The sequence below is a fragment of the Triticum aestivum genome, chromosome 7D (genome assembly GCF_018294505.1).
Source record: "Triticum aestivum cultivar Chinese Spring chromosome 7D, IWGSC CS RefSeq v2.1, whole genome shotgun sequence".
In the NCBI taxonomy this organism is placed as follows: domain Eukaryota; kingdom Viridiplantae; phylum Streptophyta; class Magnoliopsida; order Poales; family Poaceae; genus Triticum; species Triticum aestivum.
The window spans coordinates 581,253,607-581,278,112 of NC_057814.1; the positions used below are offsets into that span (position 1 = coordinate 581,253,607).

Consider the following 24,506-nt stretch of genomic DNA (forward strand, 5'->3'; position numbering starts at 1 on the left):
GAGGTTCTCTTCCGGTGGTGCGTCGTCTTCCTCAAAGACGACATCATCAAGGTCATCCTCCCTCAGGGCGAGCTCCTGCATCAGCTTATCAAGGTTGCCACCCTTGCTTCCCTCCGCAGCCGAACCCGATCTCTGCGCCATTGGTGAGATCTCACTGATCGATCTTGTTGCCCCCGCCATAGAACCCTAGCAGATGAAAAAACCCTAACGTCGCGTCCTTCAGGCACCCCACCAAGGCCGGGCGGCAGCACCAGGCTGCCCCTGAATCAACCCTAGTAGGGAAATCCCGACGGAGCGGCGGCGAGGGAAGGAGTTTTTCTCAACGTCGCCAGAGGCGGCGAGAGGAAAGGAAACCCTAACGAGAGGGAAGGTTTGCGACAAAACTTCTTCTGACGTAGGTTCAAAGGCCTTGCAGCCCACGAGCGAAATCCCCCTGTGAACAGCCCATTCACCTCCCGAAAAAGAAACAGCGTAGATACTGCCGCCGCCTTTCTCAAAAAAAAGATGTTGCCGCTGCCTTCCTAAAAAAAGTATTGATACTGCCGCTGCCAACACGTGGACTAGGGAACTTCCGTAGATACTGCTTTGTGATGCTCGATTGAGCACGATATACTGGAGCAAAATCAAGTTTCAGATTTAGCAGGACAAAGTCAAGTTTCAGTTTTAGCAGATGAGATATTTTAGATTTAGCAGGACTTTGAGATGTTTCAAATCGCCCGTATTTGTTCGGACCGCGTGGTCCGGACGTGTTTTGCCAGTCAACCGTCAACGAACCTATCCGGACGTCCTTTTTTTGCAAACCAGAAGCAACCATGGGACTTGACGAGAGGGTGGCACTGACCGACACGACCAGGCGGGCTCGGCCCTTCAATGCTGACGTGTCATCCCGAGAAGCCAACCCGACCGCTGCACCACATTCGCCAAGTCAGATGAGGCGTCAGCCTAGGTCCGCAACGACCCGGACTTGGCGACAGCCTGGGCTCTCGACTGGTTCGTCACCACCGCGGAGACGGCCGCATGCCGCCACCACCGCCCCGACGGGGAGCTCGGCAAGATTGGCAAGGAATGGTCATTTAGCGACACCTCCACCAATGCCGGTAAGGCCAGGGTACCACGGCTTCGCGTCGCACGGTGTTGGAGAAAGCGGAGCGGCTCTTGCACGAGAGTCAGGCGGCGGCTGGACAAGGTTAACACGGCCCCGTGTCCTTCCGTCACTAGAAGTATGACGACGACGGCACAGACGATGACAGCGGTGCGGTCGGGCACATGTGCGTGGTCGTTGTCCGCTGCAAGCAGGGCCGGCCCTGAGGGGGGGGGGGGGGGGGGGGGGGGGGGCGGCCGCCCCGGGCCCCCACAAGCTAGGTACTAAGTACTAATATAGCTGGCTACTAGGTAGGCCCATATATCAGAAAAAATAGTCAAAGGCGACCTTCACGCACAGTGGCATAGGCACAGGATCGCAACTTCGCAAGCCAAACGAGCAGCAGCGGCAGGATTGCGACAGGCGCCGAGGCGCACCCAGCGCCCTGATTAGCGATCGCTTCCTTTATCTGCTATCCCTTCACGGCTTGACCTAAAAAAGGGCGATCGTGATTTCCCAAGCTCCCAGCCTTGGCCGCCGATACGCCGTACTGAAGGTCTGCCGCCTGGCTCTTACTAATAATTCCTAATTCCCTTCTCCTATTCTCCTTCCTAATCAGATTTCAGTTCAGGGGCTTCATCGTCACGCTTGGTCAATTGCTCTCCGACTCTAGGCGCTGCAAACAGAACATGGATTGGCGCTATCACGCATTCAACCATCAGAATCAGGTATATTATATTTGCGATTTGCCGTTCCTTGATGTGTATGTGGTACCGTTCAATAATTGATGCAAAAATTACTTTTTTTTTAGAATTGTGTGTTAGTATGCCGCCGAGAAACAAGACGTACGCATCGGGTAGCAATAAAAGGAAGAGGAAGAAGGCCGCTAATAAATTGGTACAATCACAAAGTGTTGCACAAAATTTGCAGAAACATTCTTTCTTGATGGTTCATCTGATGTTGAGGTATATGATCTTACTTGTGAATTGAAGATTATGAGATTCACTTTGCCAGATGGCATACTGTTTGCTACATAGATTTTTGGACATGTCAGAGAAGTTGATTGTTATTCAAATATCTTCATTGCTTATCGCATCTTATTTGCTGTGTGTGATGGTAGTCTCGGCAGAAAGAAGTTCTCAAAGCTGAAATTGTTGAAGAATTATTTGAGGTCAACAGTGACTTATGAGAGGTTAAATGGTTTGGGTACATTATGCATCGAGAAGAAATTATTGGATGAGATTGTCATCGACCCCATCGTAAGTGATATTGCATCGATGAATGTTACAAGAGAATTTTCAAGGTGATATGTACTCCCTCCGTTCCTAAATATTTGTCTTTCTAGACATTTCAAATGAACTACAACATACGGATGTATGTAGACATATTTTAGAGTATAGATTCACGCATTTTGCTTCGTATGTAGTCACTTGTTGAAATCTCTAGAAAGACAAATATTTGGGAACGGAGGGAGTATAAATTATTTGATACGCATACTGATTTTCAATGCATTGGAGTGTTATTAATAATTTTTCACATGTACATATATTCATTTTTATTACTACGATGTGTTTACTAAGGGCCCCGAATTTTTGTTTCGCCCCGGGCCCCCAAAATCTCAGGACCGGCCCTGGCTGCAAGTTTGCATCCTGAAACTTTTTTTTAAAAGTTTTTAGTCGAATGGGTGAAATATCGTCTGTCTTAATTAAGTTATGTTAGAGGAATATCGAGCAGATCATTGATGATATGAGTATGTAAATGAGGGGAATTTGTGAGACTATCATTCATGTCGTAAATAGATAATATCATTGGAGAGCAGATCGTTGATTGGGCTGGATCATGCTTTGTGGGCTGACTGCTGGGGTGTGTTCGCTTGGTTCTACCGGCCACCGTCGGATGCGCATGGGACGGTAGCAAATGATCGACGTCCCTCTGCAGTACTTTATTCCTACGTCAGACGATCTGGTTCCCCGATGGCTGCATGCAGTGAGCAATGGACGGTCTAGCTTAGAGCATCTCCAATGGCTGCCCTATATCAGGGCTTAACCATTTTTTAAGGACTTTGAGGTTAAACCCCTCTCCAACAGTTGTCCTATTATAAATTTTTGACATGAATGTTTTTTGGCAGCTCCAAAAAAAAGGCTCCAAGACTCCACGTGTTGCAAATATACAACACTTAAGCAGCTGACATAAATCATGTTTGAGATCGAATGAAATCTCTGTCTCTGGTCGATAGTTACATGGCCCTTTTATACAATATGGAGAGACACCTAATCCAGCGAGGGGGCATCGGTTCCAAGGGATACAAGAGGGAGAGGCGCCCGTTGCGGGAGAAACCGCAACGACGCTTGGGCAAGGGGAGATTTTCCCTAATAACAATTAATCTTAACATTCCCCCTAATCTATGCTTGATCATGTAGAATCATCTCAGGATTGTCCAGGTAGCTCTATTATCTCAAATAATTGTTGTCCAAAAGTTCCTCACAATTTTTTTGATGAGAATCTGAAACATAAACTCACAAAGAGAAACAGTGTAATGTGATGTTTGAGCTAGGATATCTCAAGAAGAGACTCCCTTTGATACTTGCAAGTCTCGAAGTCGTCGCATACCAATTCCATGAACATATTTCTGGAATGTAGAATTTGGTAGAGACTTGATAAACAAATCAGCAAGAATTTCGCATGATTTTAACTTGCAAGATGTTTAGTTTCCCGCTTTGCTGAAGATCATGGGGAAAAACCACTTAGGAGAAATATGCTTAGTGATATTACTCTTGATGTATCCAGTTCGCATTTGTGCAACACATGCCACATTATCTTCATAGATAATGGTAGGTGATTCTATCGAACCAATTCCACATGACTGTTGTATGTGGTTTATCATTCTGCGAAGCCATACACATTCGCATGTTGCTTCAAATAAAGAAATTATTTTAGAACGATGGGTAGATTTTGCCACCAGGGTCTATTTTGAAGACTTCCATGATATTTCAGGACCACCATGTAGGAACACAAAGCCGGTCTGTGATCTGGCATTATGGGATCAGATAAATAGCCAGCATCTGCGTATCCAATCATATCAAACTCCTGACTTCTGTGGAACTAGAAAAATAGGCCCTTTGTGCCTTGGAGATATCGAAAGATATTCTTCACTCTAGTCCAATGACGTTTGGTGGGAGTTACGCTGTGTCTAGCAAGTATATTCACTAAAAATGCAATATCATGCCTCGTGCAATTTGCAAGATACATAAGTGCTCCAATGGCACTGAGGTATGGAACTTCAGGTCTCGACACCTCTTCTCCATCATCCCTTGGCCTGAATGGATCTTTCTCTACGTCTAGAGAATGAACCATCATGGGAGTTTTAGATGGGAAGGATTTGTCCATGTTGAATTTCTCTAATATTTTCTGGATATAGGTAGCTTGGTGTACCATGATACCCGAGGGAAGGTTCTCAAGTTGAATACCTAAGCAAAATTTGGTTTTACCCAAATCCTTCATCTCAAATTTCATCTTTAGGTGATTGCGTGCTTCATCAATGTGTGGTGTGTTGCCAATGATGTTGAGATCATCAATGTACACAGAAATGATGCAAAATCATGTAGAGAACTTCTTGATGAACACACATGGGCAATCACTACTATTGGAGTAACCTTTCTGAAGAAGAAACTCACTGAGTCGGTTGTACCACATCCGTCCCGACTGCCTTAAGCCATATAATGACTTATTCAGCTTTACACAATACATGTTGCATTTTGCACATTTATTCGGGACAGAGATTCCGCCAGGAACCTTCATATATATGTCCGAATCTAGTGACCCGTAAAGATATGCGGTCACGACGTCCATCAACTGCATAGATAGACGATTTTGCACTGACAAGGATATTAGACATCGGAAAGTGGTTCCACTCATTACTGGAGAATATGTTTCAGTGAAATCAATGCCGGGTTTTTGCGTGAAACCTTGTGCTACGAGCCTTGCTTTATATCTCACCACCTCATTGTTCTCATTCCATTTTCGAAGAAAAAACCCATTTGAATCTCACAGGGAAAACACTGGGAGGTGTCGGTATTGATTCAGTGAATACCTTTCTTTTGTTAAGCGAGGCAATTTCTGAAACCAGCTAATATATAAAGATGTCCAGCATAGGGAAGGATGATTTTTTTTAGCACACGTAGGAGCATTGCGCGCTTTTCCATTTAAGACGGAAGAAAGGTCATTTACAGGATGGTTACAAGCGCTGGGGGGCGCAGTCCACAGGCCTAAACTATGACAACGACATGCTACGGTACATCTCGCACAAGCCCACCTAATTTGGCTCTAATCCACAGTTGGAACTCGCTTTGGATATTACGAGCGACCACATGGGGCATGAGAGCAATTTTTTCGAATACCCACCTGTTACGCTCAAGCCAGATGGAACGGAGTACAAGACAGACCATGGTGTTAACTTTGCGGCGGCTTTTACTGGGAACAGTGTTGCTTAGCGCCGGCCACCAATCCTTGATATTGTCGGCTGGGGTTGGAGTTCTTCTATGCAAACGCCATGGGAGTAGAACGTTGTACCAAACTTCCCTGGCAAAGGAGCAACCGAGCAGCATGTGGTTCAGGTTCTCATCCTCCTGTGCGCAAAGCACGCAGCATTTTGGGTGCTCGAGCTGCCGCCTAGCAAGGCGGTCCGCAGTCCAAAGCCGGTCATGGAGGGCAAGCCAGACGAAAATCTTTGTTTCTAAAGGTGTCCATGATGTCCACAGCTCCGCAGCAGTAGGAAGAAACTCTCGGCCTAAGAAGAAGAGGTGATAAGCACTACTTGCTAAATATATTCCATCCGGCGTTTGCCTCCATCTGAACGTGTCTGGCTGCTCCGACAGGCTTTGGCCAGTGATAAGTGGCCAGACTTTTATGACGTCCGCAATGGCATGAATGTCGAGGTTCCCACGTAGGTCATTTATCCACGCCCCATTGGGCAGATTGTCAGCGGCAAGTCTTTGCATGGCTACAGGCCGAACGAATTTCACAAGAGACGGGGCGATCTGCTGTATGCTAGTGCCGTTGATCCACGGGTCTGTCCAGAATCTGATGTTGTTGCCATTCCCAAGCGAGCATTGTAACCCAGCGCTAAAAACACTGGCAACCTCAGCAGGCAGAGTAATATCAAGGCCTTGCCAAGGTTTCTCCTCTGCAAGCTTCTCGAACCAGCGCCATTTGAGGAGCAAGGCATGATTTAGTAACTTGAGGTTGTGGATCCCGAGTCCACCATAAGTTTTAGGTGAGCAAACAAGGTTCCAGTTGACAAGGCAGTTCCCGCCTTTGGCCTCGTCATGCCCACCCCAAAAGAATCCATGTCTGATCTTGTCAATGCAAGAGATAAACCACGCCGGCAGATCGAGCACGAGCATTAGGTAGATGGAGGCTGCGGTGAGCGTTGAGTTGATCAAGATAAGTCTGCCAGCCCGACGAAGATAGCGAGCTTTCCAGGTGGGCAAGTAGTCCGCGGTTCTGTCAATAAGCGGTTGGAGAGCAGATTTGGGCAGCCGAGTAACAGAAAGCGGCAAGCCCAGGTAGGTTAGTGGAAATTCCTTGATGGAGCAGGCGAGGATGGTTGTCACTTGATGAATGTCCTCCTGCCTGCAACGGATCAGCGAGATGGAGCTTTTGGCCATGTTGCGTGCCCGAACGCAGTCAGAAGGTGCACGGTTGTTTCTGCTTCGAGCACATCAGGCCTAATGAGCAAAACAGCATCGTCAGCGTAGACGGATAGGCGGTGCTTAATACCCCAGCGGCACAGCGGTTTGAAGAGGTTGCTCTGCTCCCCTTTCAGAAACAGGGCAGTCAATGTGTCCATGACGATTACGAAGAGAAGAGGGGACACCGGATCACCTTGTCGAAGCCCACAAGCATGCCAGAAATCCTGTCCGGGACTGCCATTGATCAGTACACTTGAACTGGCCGTAGACAGAAGGCTGTCCAGACGTGCAATCCACTTTGGCCCGAACCCACGGTGCTTGAGCAGCTTTAGCAAGAAAACCCAGTTAACAGAGTCGAAAGCCTTTGCATGGATGATTTTGTCCATGTAAGGATGAAAAGCATGTCTGCGGGGAATTATCGCTAAAATCATGTCCACGTAAGGACGAAAATAGTTAAACTATTTTCAGAAAAAAAGAAATTGAATTGAAGATGGGAGGTATCAATCCCCCCGCCTCTTATTAGCATATATAAGCGCTCTACCATTTGAGCAACATCCCCATGTTTTATCCTCCAAACTGATCCACCTATTTATACATACTATTAATTAAATGTTATTGGGGGTTAACCTGCCGGCAGTAATCTTCCATCCCATTCATTCGTGCAAGTGCAAACTTTGCTCCAGGTACCTTAATCTTGTATACGTGCAAGCGTGCGTACAATGGGGTACTCAGTCTGATGATCTACAGGAGAAACTGATTCTGGTACTTGAGCTCTTGAGAGACCGAACTGTGCCAGCTTCCAGTTTCCGAACATCAAACTGTTCTGCTTCGAGTTTCACATCAACAGCAGTTAGAAGCAGGCCTACTGTTTGCACAAATTCAGTTGCCTTAATCTCCCTAAATATACAGAGAAGGATATACTAGTTTAAGAATGGCTCTGTAAAGATTTGCCATCCTGAGTGCTGGATTTCTCAGGGAAATTCAGAGGGCCATTCAAGAGGGAAATGTCGAAACAAGACATATTCCTTGCAGCCTTTTTGTTTCGGGGAAGTAGTATTAGGGAATGGGAATTAGGAGGGCGTGGGGTTTAAATTCCCTTGTTTGATTGGAGGACAGGGGAATTGATGATGGACGGGGAAAGGGAGTTGCCAGTCAAACTCCCACTTATCTCTTCCCACGGGGGGCCCTGGTAATTGGAGGAGGGAATGGGAAATAAGAGAGAAAAAACCAATCGCCATGTTCGTTGCTCCCATCCCGCAAGCTGCGGAAACAAGATTCCCACGACTAACTCCCACCCCAAACCAAACGAGGGATTGGGACTAATAGTCCACTTCCCATGTCTAATCTCTCAGCTAACTCCCACTTTAAAAATTCCCATGCCTTTTCCCACGGACTGCCAAACACGCTGTTGATGTCTTGGTGCCAAGACAATCTGAACATTCTCTCGTGTCTTGCTGTTACATACAGTACATCAGTACATTACTTGGAGCACATACATCAGCAAACACAGAAGGTGTAGGATCTGACTTGTTCAATACAGTAGAATCTCTGACTTGACTTTACTAAGCAAAAGTTGTGAACAAACTCTCTCAGCTGGTCAATAGTGACGTTGCAAGGTGATACAGGGAATAGATAGAATGAATAAACAGATGCATATTTGTTCATCAGTTCAGAGAAGAGAGGAAACAGACCATAATTCACACGCGAGTACGGTGGGCTGATCACTAGTAAGCATCAAAATAAAAGAGTTTTTTTAATCAGAATAAAGAGCTAGGAAGTGCACATTCTCTGCTGCTCGATATACTTGTGGCGAAGAACAAGGGCATCAAAACAAAATGACCACGAAAAGCAATAGAAATCATAGGGCTAGCAGAATCCCTTGCAACCCAAGACTGGCATATATTGGTTGCGCAGAATAACTTGGACAACTAAAATATGAGGCTACAGCAGCAGGCGCACTGCCAAAACAACACCTCATTTTACGGGTTGAAGAAACCAAACAAAATCCTGAAACCAACTAATATATAGAGATATCCGGCGTGGGGAGGGATGATCTTGTCCGTGTAAGGATGAAAATCATGCCTGCAGGCAATTTTGGCTGTGATGCATTAATCCTGCAGTGGAGGCAAATTTAAACCAGCTCCGGTTTGTATCACAACGTGCAAATATAGTAATGCAGTTATATGTAGAAGATCGTTGTAACTAGCAAATAAATCACAATATATGCTGACATCAGAGACAAAAATACAAAGTAGTTTTGGGCGGCCAAACTTAAAGACCAACGAAATTGAGGTACACAACTAACTTCAGCTAATATATTTTTTTCTTCGGTTAATGAGTATAGATGCAAAAAAGAAAGGGTATATCCAATATAGAAGATTGCATCAAGCAAAATTGCAACTAAGGAAATAAACCTACATAAAATGTTCTGAATATTTTAACCCCATCAGTCATTCACCTTCAGTTTTATAAAAATATAAGGGAATGTGCATAAAAATTCAGTAGTAATATATCATATGTTTTTTCTCTAACACGCATTGAAAGCATGCCACTGTGTATTAGTAATAACTGGTACTCCCTTTGTCTCATAATATAACATGCTATTTTGGATGTAACAACATCTTATATTATGGGACAAACCTTATAATTGGCATGTAAACGGCACATTGCAACAACTATAGAGATTTTGCATAACATTAAAATCAATGACAACTTGACTTTGTATTCTTGTTGCATCTAAGAGCATACAAATCACGAATGCAGAACATATACTTACCAGAGCTAAGATAAAGATTGCATTTCACAGAAGAGTACTCCCTGAAGATGTCGTATATTTTCGTGCATCTATCATCACTTGAAGAGACCTCACCTGACAGCTTCACAATCACTTCTTTAAGCATTGGTGCACAACTGAATACCAATTTCAAGAAATCAAGCTCATGATCCTCTCCTTCAAAGCCATCTATTTCTACTTCTTCAAGAGCAGTCAAGGGGATGATTTGGGTCCTCCAGTTTGTAGGCTGACAAGAACAATTTGCAGAACATACTCCTCTTTCCTAAAACAAAATATATGTAAATTAGTATGAGGTGTATTACCGATATATATAAGCAAAGCGGAGCATTACCTCGAATCTCAGAAGGGCGACCTTAAGCCTCTGTATAACACTGCGAATCCGATTGAACCCAAGAAGATGTGACACAAATGCTCCAATAACATGGCCCTTTGTTGTCAGATGTAGCTCCAAAGCGGAGAAGTCAACAACCATATGCTTCTCTATCTCCTGTGCAAAGTTGTCTTCTTCATTGGAAAGAAAAAACCAAGTCTGAAAAAACAATTTGGTAGATTTTCATCATTCGTAAAGTTTAGTTTAGGCCGCTATTTTAGTAAATTGAACAGGAGAGGACACACACCTGGGCATGAATGTGCAACGAAGTGAGCTGTCCCTGTGTGTCTGCCGTCTGTAGGCTCAGCATCACGACGATCCAAAGACCAAAGGCAATAATTCCAGGGCCATAGAGCCACTGCCACGAGACATTCTCGATCATTGGTGCTAAGATGGAGATGCTCACCTGCCCTTCGGCGCGTAAGGACACCGTCAATTGCTTAAGGATGGGAGCAACGATGCTCACTTGTTTTGCAACGAAGTCCTCAATGACAAGCTCCTGCAGCGACGCCGAGTGGACTTTTGTCGAGTCGTCGTCTTCGTCGCCTTCATAGACCCACATGCCCTTGAGACCGAGCACGCGCAGGTGTGGGCAGAGGGAGATAAAGGCGCCGAGGCTCTCGATGTGGCATTCCGTGAGGGACAGCGTGCGGAGGGCGGGAACTCGCCCCCGGCGGCCGGTGCGCGGAGGACGAAGGGGTTCATCCACTCCAGCACAATCGAGGTGGCGCGGTGGAAGCACGGCAGGTCGACGCCCTCGTCATTCGGATCTGGCTGGCACTGGAGGGAGAAAACGAGCTTCTCCGGCGCGAGCCGCGCGGCGGCGCGCAGCAGCGAGGTGACGGCGCCGGCGGCGGGCTCGCCCTCGGCCCAGTTCTGGCTACGGGCGCGGATCTCGAGGAGGGAGACCTCGGGAGGGGATCGGGATACGCGGCCGAGCGCCGCCTGGAGCGACGGGAACGTGCGGTTCCGGAAGGAGAGGTCGCGGAGGCGGGCCCACAGGCCGCGCCATCGGCGGGAGAGTAGGCCCGTGCGCGCGGCGGCGGCGGCGCAGCCGAGGCGGGCGAGGACCAGGAGGAGAAGATCTTCGGGGAGGGCGCTGAGGTAGTCAGCTCCGCCGGCAGGGCCTGGCTCGGAGGAACGCCGGCGGCGCCCCGTACCCAACTCCATTGAAGCTTGCAAAGCCTTGCAGTTGCATGAAAGCTAGAGAAAGATGGATGATTTGCTGCATAAATACATGTACAAGGGCTGCATGGATCAGCTAACCACTGAGCTAATCTAGGGAGAAAGGATAAATGGATAGCTATCCTATACATGCGCTAACAAACCGGCTGCCATGGCAGCGTATAGCACGGGCAGTTTCAACACCCCCACAGTTGAAGCGTCGCCGTGGGTGATGCAGAGACTGGACCGAAAATCCGTGAAGACGGACGGTGGTAGCCCCTTAGTCATGATGTCGACGAATTGCTGCGAGGTGGGTACATGAAGAACCCGAACGTGGCCGAGCGCAACTTTCTCTCGTACAAAATGGATGTCAAGTTCGATGTGTTTCGTCCAGAGATGATGCACCGGGTTGGCAGACATGTAGACCGCGGACACATTGCGCAGTACACTACCGTGGCACGGCTGACGGTGCAGTGCAGCTCCGTGAGAAGCTGCCGCAACCAGGAGCACTCAGCGACGGCGTTCGCAACAGCACGGTACTCAGCCTCAGCGCTCGAGCGCGAGACTGTAGGCTGCCGTTTTGAAGACCATGAGATGAGTGCCGGGCCAAGGTAGAGGCACTACCCCGAGGTGGAGCGGCGTGTGTCCCGGCAACCCGCCCAGTCGGCGTCGGAGTAGGCGACGAGGTCGAGTGACGGCGATCCGGGCAGCGTGAGGCCGAGGGCTGGCGTGCTGCGAATGTACCGAAGCACCCGCTTCACCAAGGCCCAGTGTACGTCACGGGGTGCATGCATATGCAAGCAGACCTGCTGCACCGCGTACGTAAGATCAGGGCGCGTCAGTGTAAGGTACTGCAGACTTGCAGATAGGGGCACCTATGCCAGGGCCGTGACCCTAAAAAAAACCAGGGTCGTGCCTAGCCGTCACTCGTGGTCCAGGCACGACGACAACATAGCAAGGAGACGGGCCGGCCCATCGGCACGCTTAGCCCACCAGTTCGTCTAATTTTGGGATGCTTTTTTTTTCTACTTCGGCCGTTTTGGGGGGAGCTCCTATACGCCGCCCGCGTGCGTCCGGTCGTCGCGGCTTTGCTGAAGCGACGCGCACACGGGCCGGCCCAATTATCACGCGGTAGGGAAAATTCGAAACAAAAAAAAGCGAACGCGTGGAATCGAACCTTCATTGAAGCTTGCAAAGCCTTGCAGTTGCAAACTTGCAGACAGGGGCACCTATACCAGGGCCGTGACCCTAAAAAAAACCAGGGCCGTGCCTAGCCGGCACTCGTGGTCCAGGCACGACGACGACATAGCAAGGAGACGGGCCGGCCCATCGGCACGCTTAGCCCACCAGTTCGTCTAATTTTGGGATGCTTTTTTTTCTACTTCGGCCGTTTTGGGGGGAGCTCCTATATGCCGCCCGCGTGCGTTCGGTCGTCGCGGCTTCTCTGAAGCGACGCGCACACGGGCCGGCCCAATTATCACGCGGCAGGGAAAATTCAAAACAAAAAAAAGCGAACGCGTGGAATCAAACCTCCATTGAAGCTTGCAAAGCCTTGCAGTTGCAGACTTGCAGGTAGGGGCACCTATACCAGGGCCGTGACCCTAAAATAAACCAGGGCCATGCCTAGCCGACACTCGTGGTCCAGGCACGACGACGACATAGCAAGGAGACGGGCCGGGCCATCGGCACGCTTAGCCCACCAGTTCGTCTAATTTTGGGATGCTTTTTTTCCTACTTCGGCCGTTTTGGGGGGCTCTCCTATACGCCGCCCGCGTGCGTCCGGTCGTCGCGGCATCACTGAAGCGACGCGCACACGGGCCGGCCCAATATCACGTGGTACGGAAAGTTCGAAACAAAAAAAGCGAACGCGTGGAATCGAACCTCCATTGAAGCTTGCAAAGCCTTGCAGTTGCAGACTTGCAGATAGGGGCACCTATACCAGGGCCGTGACCCTAAAAAACCAGGGCCGTGCCTAGGCTGCACTCGTGGTCCAGGCACGACGACGACATAGCAAGGAGACGGGCCGGCCCATCGGCACGTTTAGCCCACCAGTTCGTCTAATTTTGGGATGCTTTTTTTTTGTACTTCGGCCGTTTTGGGTGGCTAATACATAAAAGAATCTGAAAGAATTTTTTTAAACACGATACAGACGCAAGCACTCATACTATGTCGTCCCATTCAGCCAAAATGTTTATCAGTGGTTCAGTACCAATGGGGAATTAGAGGGCAACGCGTGCTTTGCCGTCTCATTCTTCACTTGTGGGATTAAATCTGACACACACAGACACACTGTAGTAGATTATTCTAGTAGAGGATTAATTATTTATGTTGACTTGTCTTTTATTTATGTTCTAGCTAGAGCAGGTGCCACCACGCGCTATTACTACTTAGTTAGTAGTACCGCGGGGGGCACATCTGCTACTACTACTTAGCTGTAGCGCGTGCGTGGTCTCCGTGCTACTACAACCTCTATATAGTAGTAGCGTGTTCCGAAAATTGCTTTTGGAGCTCGGCCTCCATTGAGGCCAGTTTTCTACAAGTTCAAAGTTCCAAAAAAAAATCATAGTTTTACATTTCAAATAATTCCGAAAAAATACTGACATATATGGAGGCATAACACAAATGTTTGTAAATTTTCAGGACGAAATACGTTGAAATGAGGGTTGTGTAAAAAAGACAAATCTATAGCCTTTTAACATATGATACTATTTATCCCAAAAGTCCATGAATTTCTTCTTTCTGCAGAGATCGCATCTCAAGGTATTTCATCCTGAAATTTTACACACATACACATCACATCCTTGTATACCTGTACAATTTTTTTTCAGAATTTTTTGGAACCGAAAAATATGAATTTTGAATTTTTCAAAAATAGGGTCTCCATGGAGGCCGAGCTCCAAAATGCCGTTCTAGCGTGTTCCTTGCACTACTACTACCTTAAATAGTGTGCTACTACTATTATTTTCAATATAATTTTTCTGCGTATTTACGCGGTATTTGTACAACAACTATACATCGCAAAGCTTCGTTGTACACAAATTCAACATTCGTCATACACAAAGTACTAAACATACATTGTCGCCGTCAATCACTTCTTACCAAGCTTTTAAATCTAGGCCGATACGTAGGCCGATATATCACTTTTGAGGCTCTATCGATATAAGCATAGGATGTCATTTTGTAAATATTGTTTTCAAACATATCATCTTATATGAACCGAAATATCGACCGACATGGCCGATATCTAACCCGATATGTCCATCGATATAGTACAATACGTAGATGGCAACAACTATTTATTTGAATGCAGTGAAATAAGATTGTGCATTTACAACTTCATTATATATTATCATAGTCATGCACAATGTTACCCGATATTACCCCGCACTACTGTTAGGATTCTACCTATAAGGTGTCTCCTAGTAGTGTTGGTTTGCGCAAGGCTTTATGTATGACCCCGTTCTACACATGGTGATCTAGGTGAAATTCTCAATATTTTTGCCCAGACCACAACAAGGTCACGCAATAAGTTACTATATATGTCCTAAGAAAAACAAGTTACTACATTTGCTACAGAAATACACTTCATATAACCAGTGTTGTTTTTTCTCTCTCTCGGTATTGTCGCAAAATACACATTTGAGAGCTGCTTGATCTCCATGATAGTAGTGCAGAGACCGGCAACTTACATGACGTTGAAGCACAGACAAAGGCAACAATCGTCTAAACCTGAACCAGACGGCTCTTATTCTGGAAAGTGACAGCGACGGCGGACAGGCGAAGGAAAATATGGATTGTAGGTATTTGATGCCGCCGGTCGACTTAAATAGCCGGGCTAGACACTACGCGGCCCGCCAGAGCGGTGCCACCGGTCCGACGGAGAAGACAAGCTTTGGACCGCCGGGTTTCCTGGCGTTTCCGCGTGGGACCCCGCCGTCCGTCCGGCGTGGCAGACGCGCCCGGGTGCCCCCATATGGGAGTCCCTAGCTGACGCTCGCCAGCGTCAATCTGACGTGCTTTCGCGCAGGGTGCGGTCTTAATGGGCCAGCCCAGTCGGTGGCGTTCATATCCAGTCGCTACTAAAATCCAAAAAAAGAACACATTCTTGAGGAATCGAACTCTATACCGCACGATAGAAACTAATTGTTCCTTACCACTTCAGCTAGCTAGTTTCGGTGGCTTGATGCTTCGCGCGTATTTAAGAACTGGATACAGAGGTAGATAAAAAAGTAGATAAAAGAAAAATCGAAATTTTAACCATTTAATATTTTAAAATATACATTTAATATCTTTTGATGTACGATGAACAATAGTTAAATACACATTGAATATTTTTTTGTATACGCTGAATAATATATATATGTTGAACTTTTTTTATATACACTGAACAATTTTTAACACAATGAACATTTCTTTTATGTACGTTGAACAATATTTAAATACACATTGAACAATTTTTGTGATATACGCTGAACAACTTTTGCATTGTGAACAAATTTCGAAAAATGAACAGAATTTGATAACCGTGAACAATTTCTGAAATCATGAACAGAAATTGGAATTTCTAATATTTTTTGAAAACAAAGGTTAAAAAATGAGAAAAGGTAGAAGAAAGGGGAAAAGAAAAGAAATAGGAACCGAAACAAAAGAGGAAAAAGGACAAAAATAAAAAAGGAAACAGGAAAAACCGGAAAGCTGGCAAAAGAAAAAAAACAGCAAAAAACCGGTTGAGGGAACCTTCCGGAAGGTTCCCAAAACCGGTTTGCCTCGCACTGCTATTAACGCATGCAGTGGGCCGGCCCGTTTCACGATGCTCGCTCGCCCGCTTCAGCGGAAGTGCAGCAGTTCGACGCACGCGCGCGTCAAATAGGGTTCGCCCCCATATCCGCCTCATAGTTGGGCTGGATATGAGGGGTGCTGATCAGCCCGGCCATTTGAGGCCCGTTTGAGGTGGGCGTCTGGGTCGAAAAATCGTGACCGGTCAGTGACTGGACGGGCCGTCCGGGCGTGCGCCTGGTTGTAGATGTTCGATCTAAACACTCTTATATTTCTTTACGGAGGGAGTATATCCTAAAGAAACAAGTTACTACATTTGCTAGAGAAACACACTTCATATGACCAGTATTCTTCTTTTCTGTCAGTTTTGTGGCAAATACACATTCGAGAGTTGCTTGATTTCCATGATAGTAGTACTGCAGAGACCGGCAACTTACATGATGAAGCACGGACAAAGGCAACAATCATCTAAACCTGAACCAAACGGCTCTTATTCTGCCATGCATGCATGCTGGTTGGTTACCTTCGTAGCCAACCAAACTTGAGACATCTCCATCATCACGTAGCATGATCAATTGATCATTTAGACGACCAATCAGCTAGCTGTTGACGACCCTGCAGTTGCGCCTGATCTGGCCGCTGGACCCGGTGAGGGGGGCGATGTTGCCCATCTTGATCATGGCGGCCACGAAGTCGGCGGCGAAGAGCGCCGGGTTGGAGCCGTACTGGCGCACCAGCGCATCCTGGGAGGCGCCGTTGAAGAGCTCCTGATCCGAGTGCAGCAGGCCGCGTTGGGCGACTAGGTTGCGGTAGTAGGCGTTGTCGAAGACGAGCTGGGTCTGCGCGTCGAAGGGCGCCAGGTTGGAGTCGCCGGCGGGGGCCGCGGCGGGGCATGCCTGCCGGCGCAGCGCCGCGAACGCCGGGTCGATGTTGGTGTCGTTGTAGATGTGGCCGCGGAAGAACTGGCACTGCGAGAAGCCGATGGTGTGCGCGCCCGACAGCGCCGTCAGGTCCCGCGGGGTCAGCTGCTTCTTGTCGAACGCGCGGATGAGCTGGTCGAGGTTCAGCGTCGGCCCCGGGAGGTCGGCGTTCGCCTCCGCCAGGCTCGCCGTCGTCGAGTCCCGCCGGCCCAGCGGCACCGCCCAGCTCGGCCCGCCTAGCTGGAGGAACACCGGTCCAAGTGTTGTCAGCATTAATTAAATCTGCAACCAGTAGCATTTTGACACTACGCATGCACGTGCAGTGTCCATTATTGTATGTACCAGAAACGTGCCGTCGCGTGCTGCGAGGGCGACGATGTCGGCACAGGAGACGACGCCGGGGCAGAGCAGCTCCACGTTGGCCTTGATCCGGTCGATCACCTCGTAGCCGCGCACGGAGTTCACGTTCGGGAAGGCCGTCTTCTCGCCGACGAAGCTGCCCACGTCATCCAGAAGAATGGATCCGTCACAGCCCTGTACATGCATGTAACAGAATCCATCCATAAATCGTGACATTCTTCCATGAAATGAAAGGAAATCAACTGTGACCTGATTGCGCTTGCTGAAAGAGAGAGCCCGAAACATAAATATGCTCGCTTAAGGGTATAATTGACTTACTTGAACAAAGCAGTCATGGAAGTGGAGCCTGAGGAGGGAGGCGCCCATTCGGCGCTCGGCGAGGAGCGCAGCGATCATGGTGGCGCGCACGGTGAGCTCCAGCAGGGGGCAGCTCGTGGCGTAGAAGGACGGCGAGAGCTGCCCATACGCAGCGGAGGACAGGAGGAAGAGGGCGAGCAAGAAATGCCATGTCCTGGAAGCCATCGCAGATATGCTAAGCTCACAAATTGATCTAGCTAAACTCAGTGTAGGATAGCTCAGTAGCTTGCTTAGCTGCCTATTTATAGTGGTCTGTATTGCATAAAATGCATGAAGGATGGTCAAAGTTAGGCCGATAGGTCATTCTCTGGTTGACAAAACGCAACACAACTCTACGTAGATGCCAGAAACTGATCTATCATCATATAATGCCCACATGCCATGTCACTAGCAAGTAGCAAGTGGCATTTCGTGTATACGAATAATTATATAAGCAAGCTTTCGTGTGTGGTTATGGATCTTTCTGGGTAAAGATCACATTCAGCCAGCTAATTCCAATAATGTCTTCACATGTCCCATGCTCTTCATGAACTACTTTGTAATGTTATCTTAATTAAACTGATAAGATCAAAGTTATTTATAATGTCTAGATATGTGTATTGTACATATTGATTTGGTGATTGGACATTGGAACGGAGAAGTATGTAACCCGTGATTTGTATACCTGTCAAGTCACGATAGCAGCAACTGCGGGCACACAAAGTAGGGCCCGCATAAGTCTGGTCACTAGGCATGCAAATTTGAAACCTTGAGGGTACCCCCCTTCGACCCTCTTTAGTTTAACTAAATGAACTAAATTATCAGATTCACTTCATTTTTGAAACTTCAGTTCATTTGGTTGCACTAAGTAAGGTCGGTGGGTACCCAAAAGGTTCTAAATTTGCATCCTTATTGGTCATCATAGGAGTACATACATTATCCCCATTGTGTACAGAGCTCACAAACATGTATGTTATCTGCTCTGATCCGTTAGTTTTGGTTTCCACGACTACCCATGATGGCCATGGGAACATCTTGTTTTGACGGACATTTGGGCCCGAGGAGGCCGCGGAGTGGGCCGACTTGCTGGCCACCCTCCCGTCAGTGCTCGCAGACTATCTAGACATTGTTTCTTGGTAGTTGACCCCCTCGGTGATCTTCTTGGCCGGCCTACGTACCAACTCTTTTGCCGTCGGGCGCCCCTTTCTCTGAACCCTTCCACTTTGGAAGGCGCCCATGCCGCTTGAGGGAGTCCTGGATTACGGGGTCCTCGGGGGTCCGGGCTATGTGACGTGGGCCGGACTGGTGGGCCGTGAAGATACAAGACGGAAGACTTTCCCCCGTGTCCGGATGGGACTCTCCTTGGCGTGGAAGGCAAGCTTGGCGTGCGGATATGAAGATTCCTTTCTCTGTAAACCGACTCTGTACAACCCTAGCCCCCTCCGGTGTCTATATAAATCGGAGGGTTTAGTCCATAGAGGCAATTAATCATATAGGCTAGACATCTAGGGTTTAGCCATTACGATCTCGAGGTAGATCAACTCTTGTAACCCATATACTCATCAAAGTCAATCAAGCAGGAAGTAGGGTATTACCTCCATCAAGAGGGCCCGAATCTGGGTAAACATCGTGTCCCCTGCCTCCTGTTACCCTCGATCCTTAGATGCACAGGTCGGAACCCCCTACCCGAGATCTGCCGATTTTGACACCGACATTGGTGCTTTCATTGAGAGTTCCACTGTGCCGTCGTCGAAAGGCTCGATGGCTCCATCAATCATCTACAACAATTTTGCTGGGGAGGAGATCTTTCTCCCTGGCCAGATCTTCGTATTCGGCGGCTTCACACTGCGCGCCAACTCGGTTGGCCAGCTGGAGCAGATCGACAGCTACGCCCCTGGTCACCAGATCAGTTTTGGAAATCTGAACTATGTCGCTGATATCCGAGGAGACTTGATCTTTCAAGGGTTCGCCGCTCCAACCACCGCTCCGGCCTTAGATCCGGAGCGCGTCACCAGGTCCGAAGACGGGAGTTTAGAGCCCGCCGGACTCTCTAAAGCTATAAAGCTCAACACTGGAGAACCAGAAAGAATAGCGCCACCGGCAGTCATCACAAAGCCGAGCTCTTCTCCGGACACTAATTCCGAACCGTTGAAGTCCGCGTCATGTGAGTTCGGCCAGGGAACTTCTGTCCCCATCCAAACCTCGCTCTTAAACGAGGCTCTGGACTTAATGTGATCCCTCGCTATCACAGAGGAGCCGCTTTCGAACTGTGCCCAACCCGGACTAGAGGCTGAAAATAGGGAATTTTACTTCCCACCCACCACCCACTTTATAGCCACTGTCGAGGATTTAACCGACATGCTCGACTACGCCTCCGAATACATCAACGGTATGGACGACGATGCCGGAGAGGAGCAGGCCCAAAACCCGCCGGTCACCGGACGCTGGACGGCCACTTTCTCGTACGACGTATACATGGTGGATATGTTGGAAATATGCCCTAGAGGCAATAATAAATTGGTTATTATTATATTTCCTTGTTCATGACAATCGTTTATTATCCATTCTAGAATTGTATTGATAGGAAACTCAAATACATGTGTGGATACATAGACAACACCATGTCCCTAGTAAGCCTCTAGTTGACTAGCTCGTTGATCAATAGATGGTTACGGTTTCCTGACCATGGACATTGGATGTCGTTGATAACGGGATCACATCATTAGGAGAATGATGTGATGGACAAGACCCAATCCTAAGCCTAGCACAAGATCGTGTAGTTCGTTTGCTAAGAGCTTTTCTAATGTCAAGTATCATTTCCTTAGACCATGAGATTGTGCAACTCCCGGATACCGTAGGAATGCTTTGGGTGTACCAAACGTCATAACGTAACTGGGTGTCTATAAAGGTGCACTACAGGTATCTCCGAAAGTGTCTGTTGGGTTGGCACGAATCGAGACTGGGATTTGTCACTCCGTGTAAACGGAGAGGTATCTCTGGGCCCACTCGGTAGGACATCATCATAATGTGCACAATGTGACCAAGGAGTTGATCACGGGATGATGTGTTACGGAACGAGTAAAGAGACTTGCCGGTAACGAGATTGAACAAGGTCTCGGGATACCGACGATCGAATCTCGGGCAAGTACCATACCGATAGACAAAGGGAATTGTATACGGGATTGATTGAATCCTCGACATTGTGGTTCATCCGATGAGATCATCGAGGAGCATGTGGGAGCCAACATGGGTATCCAGATCCCGCTGTTGGTTATTGACCGGAGAGTCGTCTCGGTCATGTCTGCGTGTCTCCCGAACCCGTAGGGTCTACACACTTAAGGTTCGGTGACGCTAGGGTTGTAGAGATATTAGTATGCGGTAACCTGAAAGTTGCTTCATCAACCTCTCCTCCCCCCTTGCTGGATCAAGAAGGAGACGTCGATGCTCCATACGTGTGTTGAACGCGGAGGTGCCGTCCGTTCGGCGCTAGGATCATCGGTGATTTGGATCACGACGAGTACGACTCCATCAACCCCGTTCTCTTGAACGCTTCTGCTCGCGATCTACAAGGGTATGTAGATGCACTCCTTCCCTCTCGTTGCTAGTAAACTCCATAGATTGATCTTGGTGATGCGTAGAAAATTTTGAATTTCTGCTACGTTCCCCAACAGCGGCATCATGAGCTAGGTCTATGCGTAGTTTCTATGCACGAGTAGAACACAAAGTAGTTGTGGGCGTCGATTTTGTCAATTTACTTGCCGTTACTAGTCTTATCTTGATTCGGCGGCATCGTGGGATGAAGCGGCCCGGACCGACCTTACACGTACTCTTACGTGAGACAGGTTCCACCGACTAACATGCACTAGTTGCATAAGGTGGCTAGCGGGTGTCTGTCTCTCCCACTTTAGTCGGATCGGATTCGATGAAAAGGGTCCTTATGAAGGGTAAATAGAAATTGGCATATCACGTTGTGGCTTTTGCGTAGGTAAGAAACGTTCTTGCTAGAAACCCATAGCAGCCACGTAAAACATGCAACAACAATTAGAGGACGTCTAACTTGTTTTTGCAGGGTATGCTATGTGATGTGATATGGCCAAAAGAATGTGATGAATGATATATGTGATGTATGAGATTGATCATGTTCTTGTAATAGGAATCACGACTTGCATGTCGATGAGTATGACAACCGGCAGGAGCCATAGGAGTTGTCTTAATTTATTGTATGACCTGCGTGTCATTGAAAACGCCATGTAATTACTTTACTTTATTGCTAACCGTTAGCCATAGTAGTAGAAGTAATAGTTGGCGAGACAACTTCATGAAGACACAATGATGGAGATCCTGATGATGCAGATCATGGTGTCATGCCGGTGACGAAGGTGATCATGCCGCGCCTCGAAGATGGAGATCAGAGGCGCAAGATGATATTGGCCATATCACGTCACTTTATGATTTGCATGTGATGTTTGTCATGTTTACATCTTATTTGCTTAGAACGACGGTAGCATAAATAAGATGATCCCTCACTAAAAATTTCAAGAGACGTGTTCCCCCTAACTGTGCACCGTTGCGAAGGTTCGTTGTTTCGAAGCACCACGTGATGATCGGGTGTGATAGATTCTAACGTTCGAATACAACGGGTGTTGACGAGCCTAGCATGTACAGACATGGCCTCGGAACACATGCAAAACACATAGGTTGACTTGACGAGCCTAGCATGTACAGACATGGCCTCGGAACACAAGAGACCGAAAGGTCGAACATGAGTCGTATAGTAGATACGATCAACATGGAGATGTTCACCGATGATGACTAGTCCGTCTCACGTGATGATCGGACACGGCCTAGTTTGACTCGGATCATGTATCACTTAGATGACTAGAGGGATGTCTATCTGAGTGGGAGTTCATTAATCAGATGAACTTAATTATCATGAACATAGTCAAAAGGTCTTTGCAAATTATGTCATAGCTTACGCTTTAGTTCTACTGTTTAAGATATGTTCCTAGAGAAAATTTAGTTGAAAGTTGATAGTGGCAATTATGCGGACTAGGTCCGTAAACTGAGGATTGTCCTCATTGCTGCACAGAAGGCTTATGTCCTTAATGCACCGCTCGGTTTGCTGAACCTCAGCGTCGTCTGTAGATGTTGCGAAACATCTGACATACACGTTTTGATGACTATGTGATAGTTCAGTGCGTAATGCTAACGGTTTAGAATTGTGGCACCAAAGACGTTTTGAAACGTCGCAGAACATATGAGATGTTCCGAAGATTGAAATTGGGATTTCAGACTAGTGCCCACGTCAAGAGGTATGAGACCTCTGACAAGTTTCTTAAGCCTCCAGACTAAGGGAGAAAAGCTCAATCTTGAGCATGTGCTCAGATTGTCTGAATACCACAATCGCTTGAATCGAGTGGGAGTTAATCTTCCAGATGAGATAGTGATGGTTCTCCATAGTCACTGCCACCAAGCTATTAGAGCTTCGTGGTGAACTATAACATATCAGGGATAGACATGATGATCCTTGAGCAACTCGCGATGTTTGACACCGCGAAAGTAGAAATCAAGAAGGAGCATCAATTGTTGATGGTTAGTAAAACCACTAGTTTCTAGAAGGGCAAGGGCAACAGGGATACTTCATGAAACAACAAATCATTTGCTGCTCTAGTGGAGAATCCCAAGGTTGAACCCAAACCCGAGACTAAGTGCTTCTGTAATGAGGGGAACGGTCACTAAAGCAGAACTACCCTAGATACTTGGTAGATGAGGAGGCAGGTGTAACACCCCGCATGTAACTTGCCATATTTGTAACTCCGACTCTTGCCATTTCCGGCTATGTGATATGATTTTTCCCTCCGTTGTCGGGTTTTGTCTTTCGTTTTGTATTTTGTCATGTCATGCATTTTCATATCATGTCATCATGTGCATTGCATTCGCATACGTGTTCGTCTCATGCATCCGAGCATTTCCCCGTTGTCCGTTTTCCAATCCGGCGCTCCTATCTCCTCCGGTGCACCCCTCTTGTTTTCTTTCGTGTGCGTGTGTCAAACTTTCTCGGAATGGACCGAGGCTTGTCAAGTGGCCTTAATATACCACCCGGAGTCTACCGGTCAAGTTTCGTTCCATTCGGAGGTCGTTTGGTACTCCAACGGTTAACCGGGCATCCGCAATGTCCATTTGAGTGTCCAGCAAAAACCCCCTCTAAAACCAGCCCAAAACCCACCAAACTCTCTTCCATGCTCTAGGTCGTTCGATCACGATCGTGTGGGCGAAAACCGCACCTCATTTGGAGCCTCCTAGCTCCCTCTACCTATTTATATGTGGGCATCCCGAAAAACGGAATCACAGTCTAACCCTAGCGTCCTCCACCTCGCGCCGCCGGATAACGTCCGCCCGCGCCGGACACGTCCGCCGCGCCGGCGGACGAATCGCAGCGCGCCACGTGGCCCGCCTCCGACCTCCCTCCGCCGCGGCCCGGGCAGCCTGCCGCGGGCCCTCCAGGCCCGCCTCCGCCCGAGCCCGCGCCCGCACCGCGCCTCCGCCGCCTCACCGTCGCCGGCCGGCCCGCCGCCGCCGCCATCGCCACCGGCCGCCGCCGCCTCGGGCCGCGCCCCCTCCACTGGAGCCCCGGCCGGCCTCCCTCTCCTCCTCCGGCGCCGGCCCCGCCGACCTCGCCGCCCCCTCTCCCTCCCGCTGGCGAGCGCCATCGAGCGGAGCTCGAGCTCTCTCGATCGGGATCTGGAGGATCTCCTCGTGAGTTGACTTTCTCGCGACCCGTTTTTTTCTCTAAGTCACTAATTTTTGACAGCAAGTGCCTCTGTTCGTATAGCTATAACTCTGTGCATGTAGCTCCGATTCGCGCGTGTAATATGTCAAATTGTTCGTCTCGCGATGCTCTTCATTTTGTTCAATTGCACCATGTTAATTAGAGGTCATCTTGATGCCCAAATCTCTGTTGGAAGAGGGCTAGTTGCTGTTATTCTCTGGTTCTTGACAGAACTTGGAGATTTGT

At 48.0% G+C, this 24,506-nt stretch overlaps 2 protein-coding genes and 1 long non-coding RNA gene across 3 annotated transcripts; 1 reads left to right on the top strand and 2 right to left on the bottom strand.

The window, feature by feature from the left end:
- Positions 1–1,456: 1,456 nt before the first annotated feature.
- On the top strand, positions 1,457–2,592 carry LOC123164511 (uncharacterized). The gene is made up of 4 exons (XR_006482488.1): positions 1,457–1,637; positions 1,713–1,809; positions 1,893–2,046; positions 2,202–2,592. It is a non-coding gene; the product is annotated as an uncharacterized lncRNA (long non-coding RNA).
- A 6,009-nt stretch (positions 2,593–8,601) lies between these two features.
- LOC123169711 (uncharacterized) lies at positions 8,602–11,175 on the bottom strand. The gene is made up of 3 exons (XM_044587582.1): positions 10,183–11,175; positions 9,897–10,094; positions 8,602–9,827 (listed from the first exon to the last, which is right to left on the bottom strand). Exons 1-3 carry the CDS (start codon positions 10,495–10,497, stop codon positions 9,474–9,476), a joined length of 867 nt encoding a protein of 288 aa, XP_044443517.1. The 5' UTR covers positions 10,498–11,175; the 3' UTR covers positions 8,602–9,473.
- A 5,037-nt stretch (positions 11,176–16,212) lies between these two features.
- LOC123167064 (peroxidase 70) lies at positions 16,213–17,721 on the bottom strand. The gene is made up of 3 exons (XM_044584900.1): positions 17,474–17,721; positions 17,138–17,329; positions 16,213–17,035 (listed from the first exon to the last, which is right to left on the bottom strand). Exons 1-3 carry the CDS (start codon positions 17,675–17,677, stop codon positions 16,475–16,477), a joined length of 957 nt encoding a protein of 318 aa, XP_044440835.1. The 5' UTR covers positions 17,678–17,721; the 3' UTR covers positions 16,213–16,474.
- Between the last annotated feature and the right edge of the window lie 6,785 nt (positions 17,722–24,506).

Bases quoted from the DNA above. Each gene is read 5' to 3' on its own strand.
- LOC123169711 (XM_044587582.1), bottom strand. From the start codon at position 10,497: ATGTGGGTCTATGAAGGCGACGAAGACGACGACTCGACAAAAGTCCAC. The intron at 10,095-10,182 runs GTGTGTGTCCTC...TTGTTTTTTCAG, and splicing joins CGTTGCACATTCATGCCCAG to ACTTGGTTTTTTCTTTCCAA. The intron at 9,828-9,896 runs GTAATGCTCCGC...ATTTTGTTTTAG, and splicing joins TCGCCCTTCTGAGATTCGAG to GAAAGAGGAGTATGTTCTGC.
- LOC123167064 (XM_044584900.1), bottom strand. From the start codon at position 17,677: ATGGCTTCCAGGACATGGCATTTCTTGCTCGCCCTCTTCCTCCTGTCC. The intron at 17,330-17,473 runs GTAAGTCAATTA...ATGCATGTACAG, and splicing joins TCCATGACTGCTTTGTTCAA to GGCTGTGACGGATCCATTCT. The intron at 17,036-17,137 runs GTACATACAATA...GTGTTCCTCCAG, and splicing joins CACGCGACGGCACGTTTCTG to CTAGGCGGGCCGAGCTGGGC.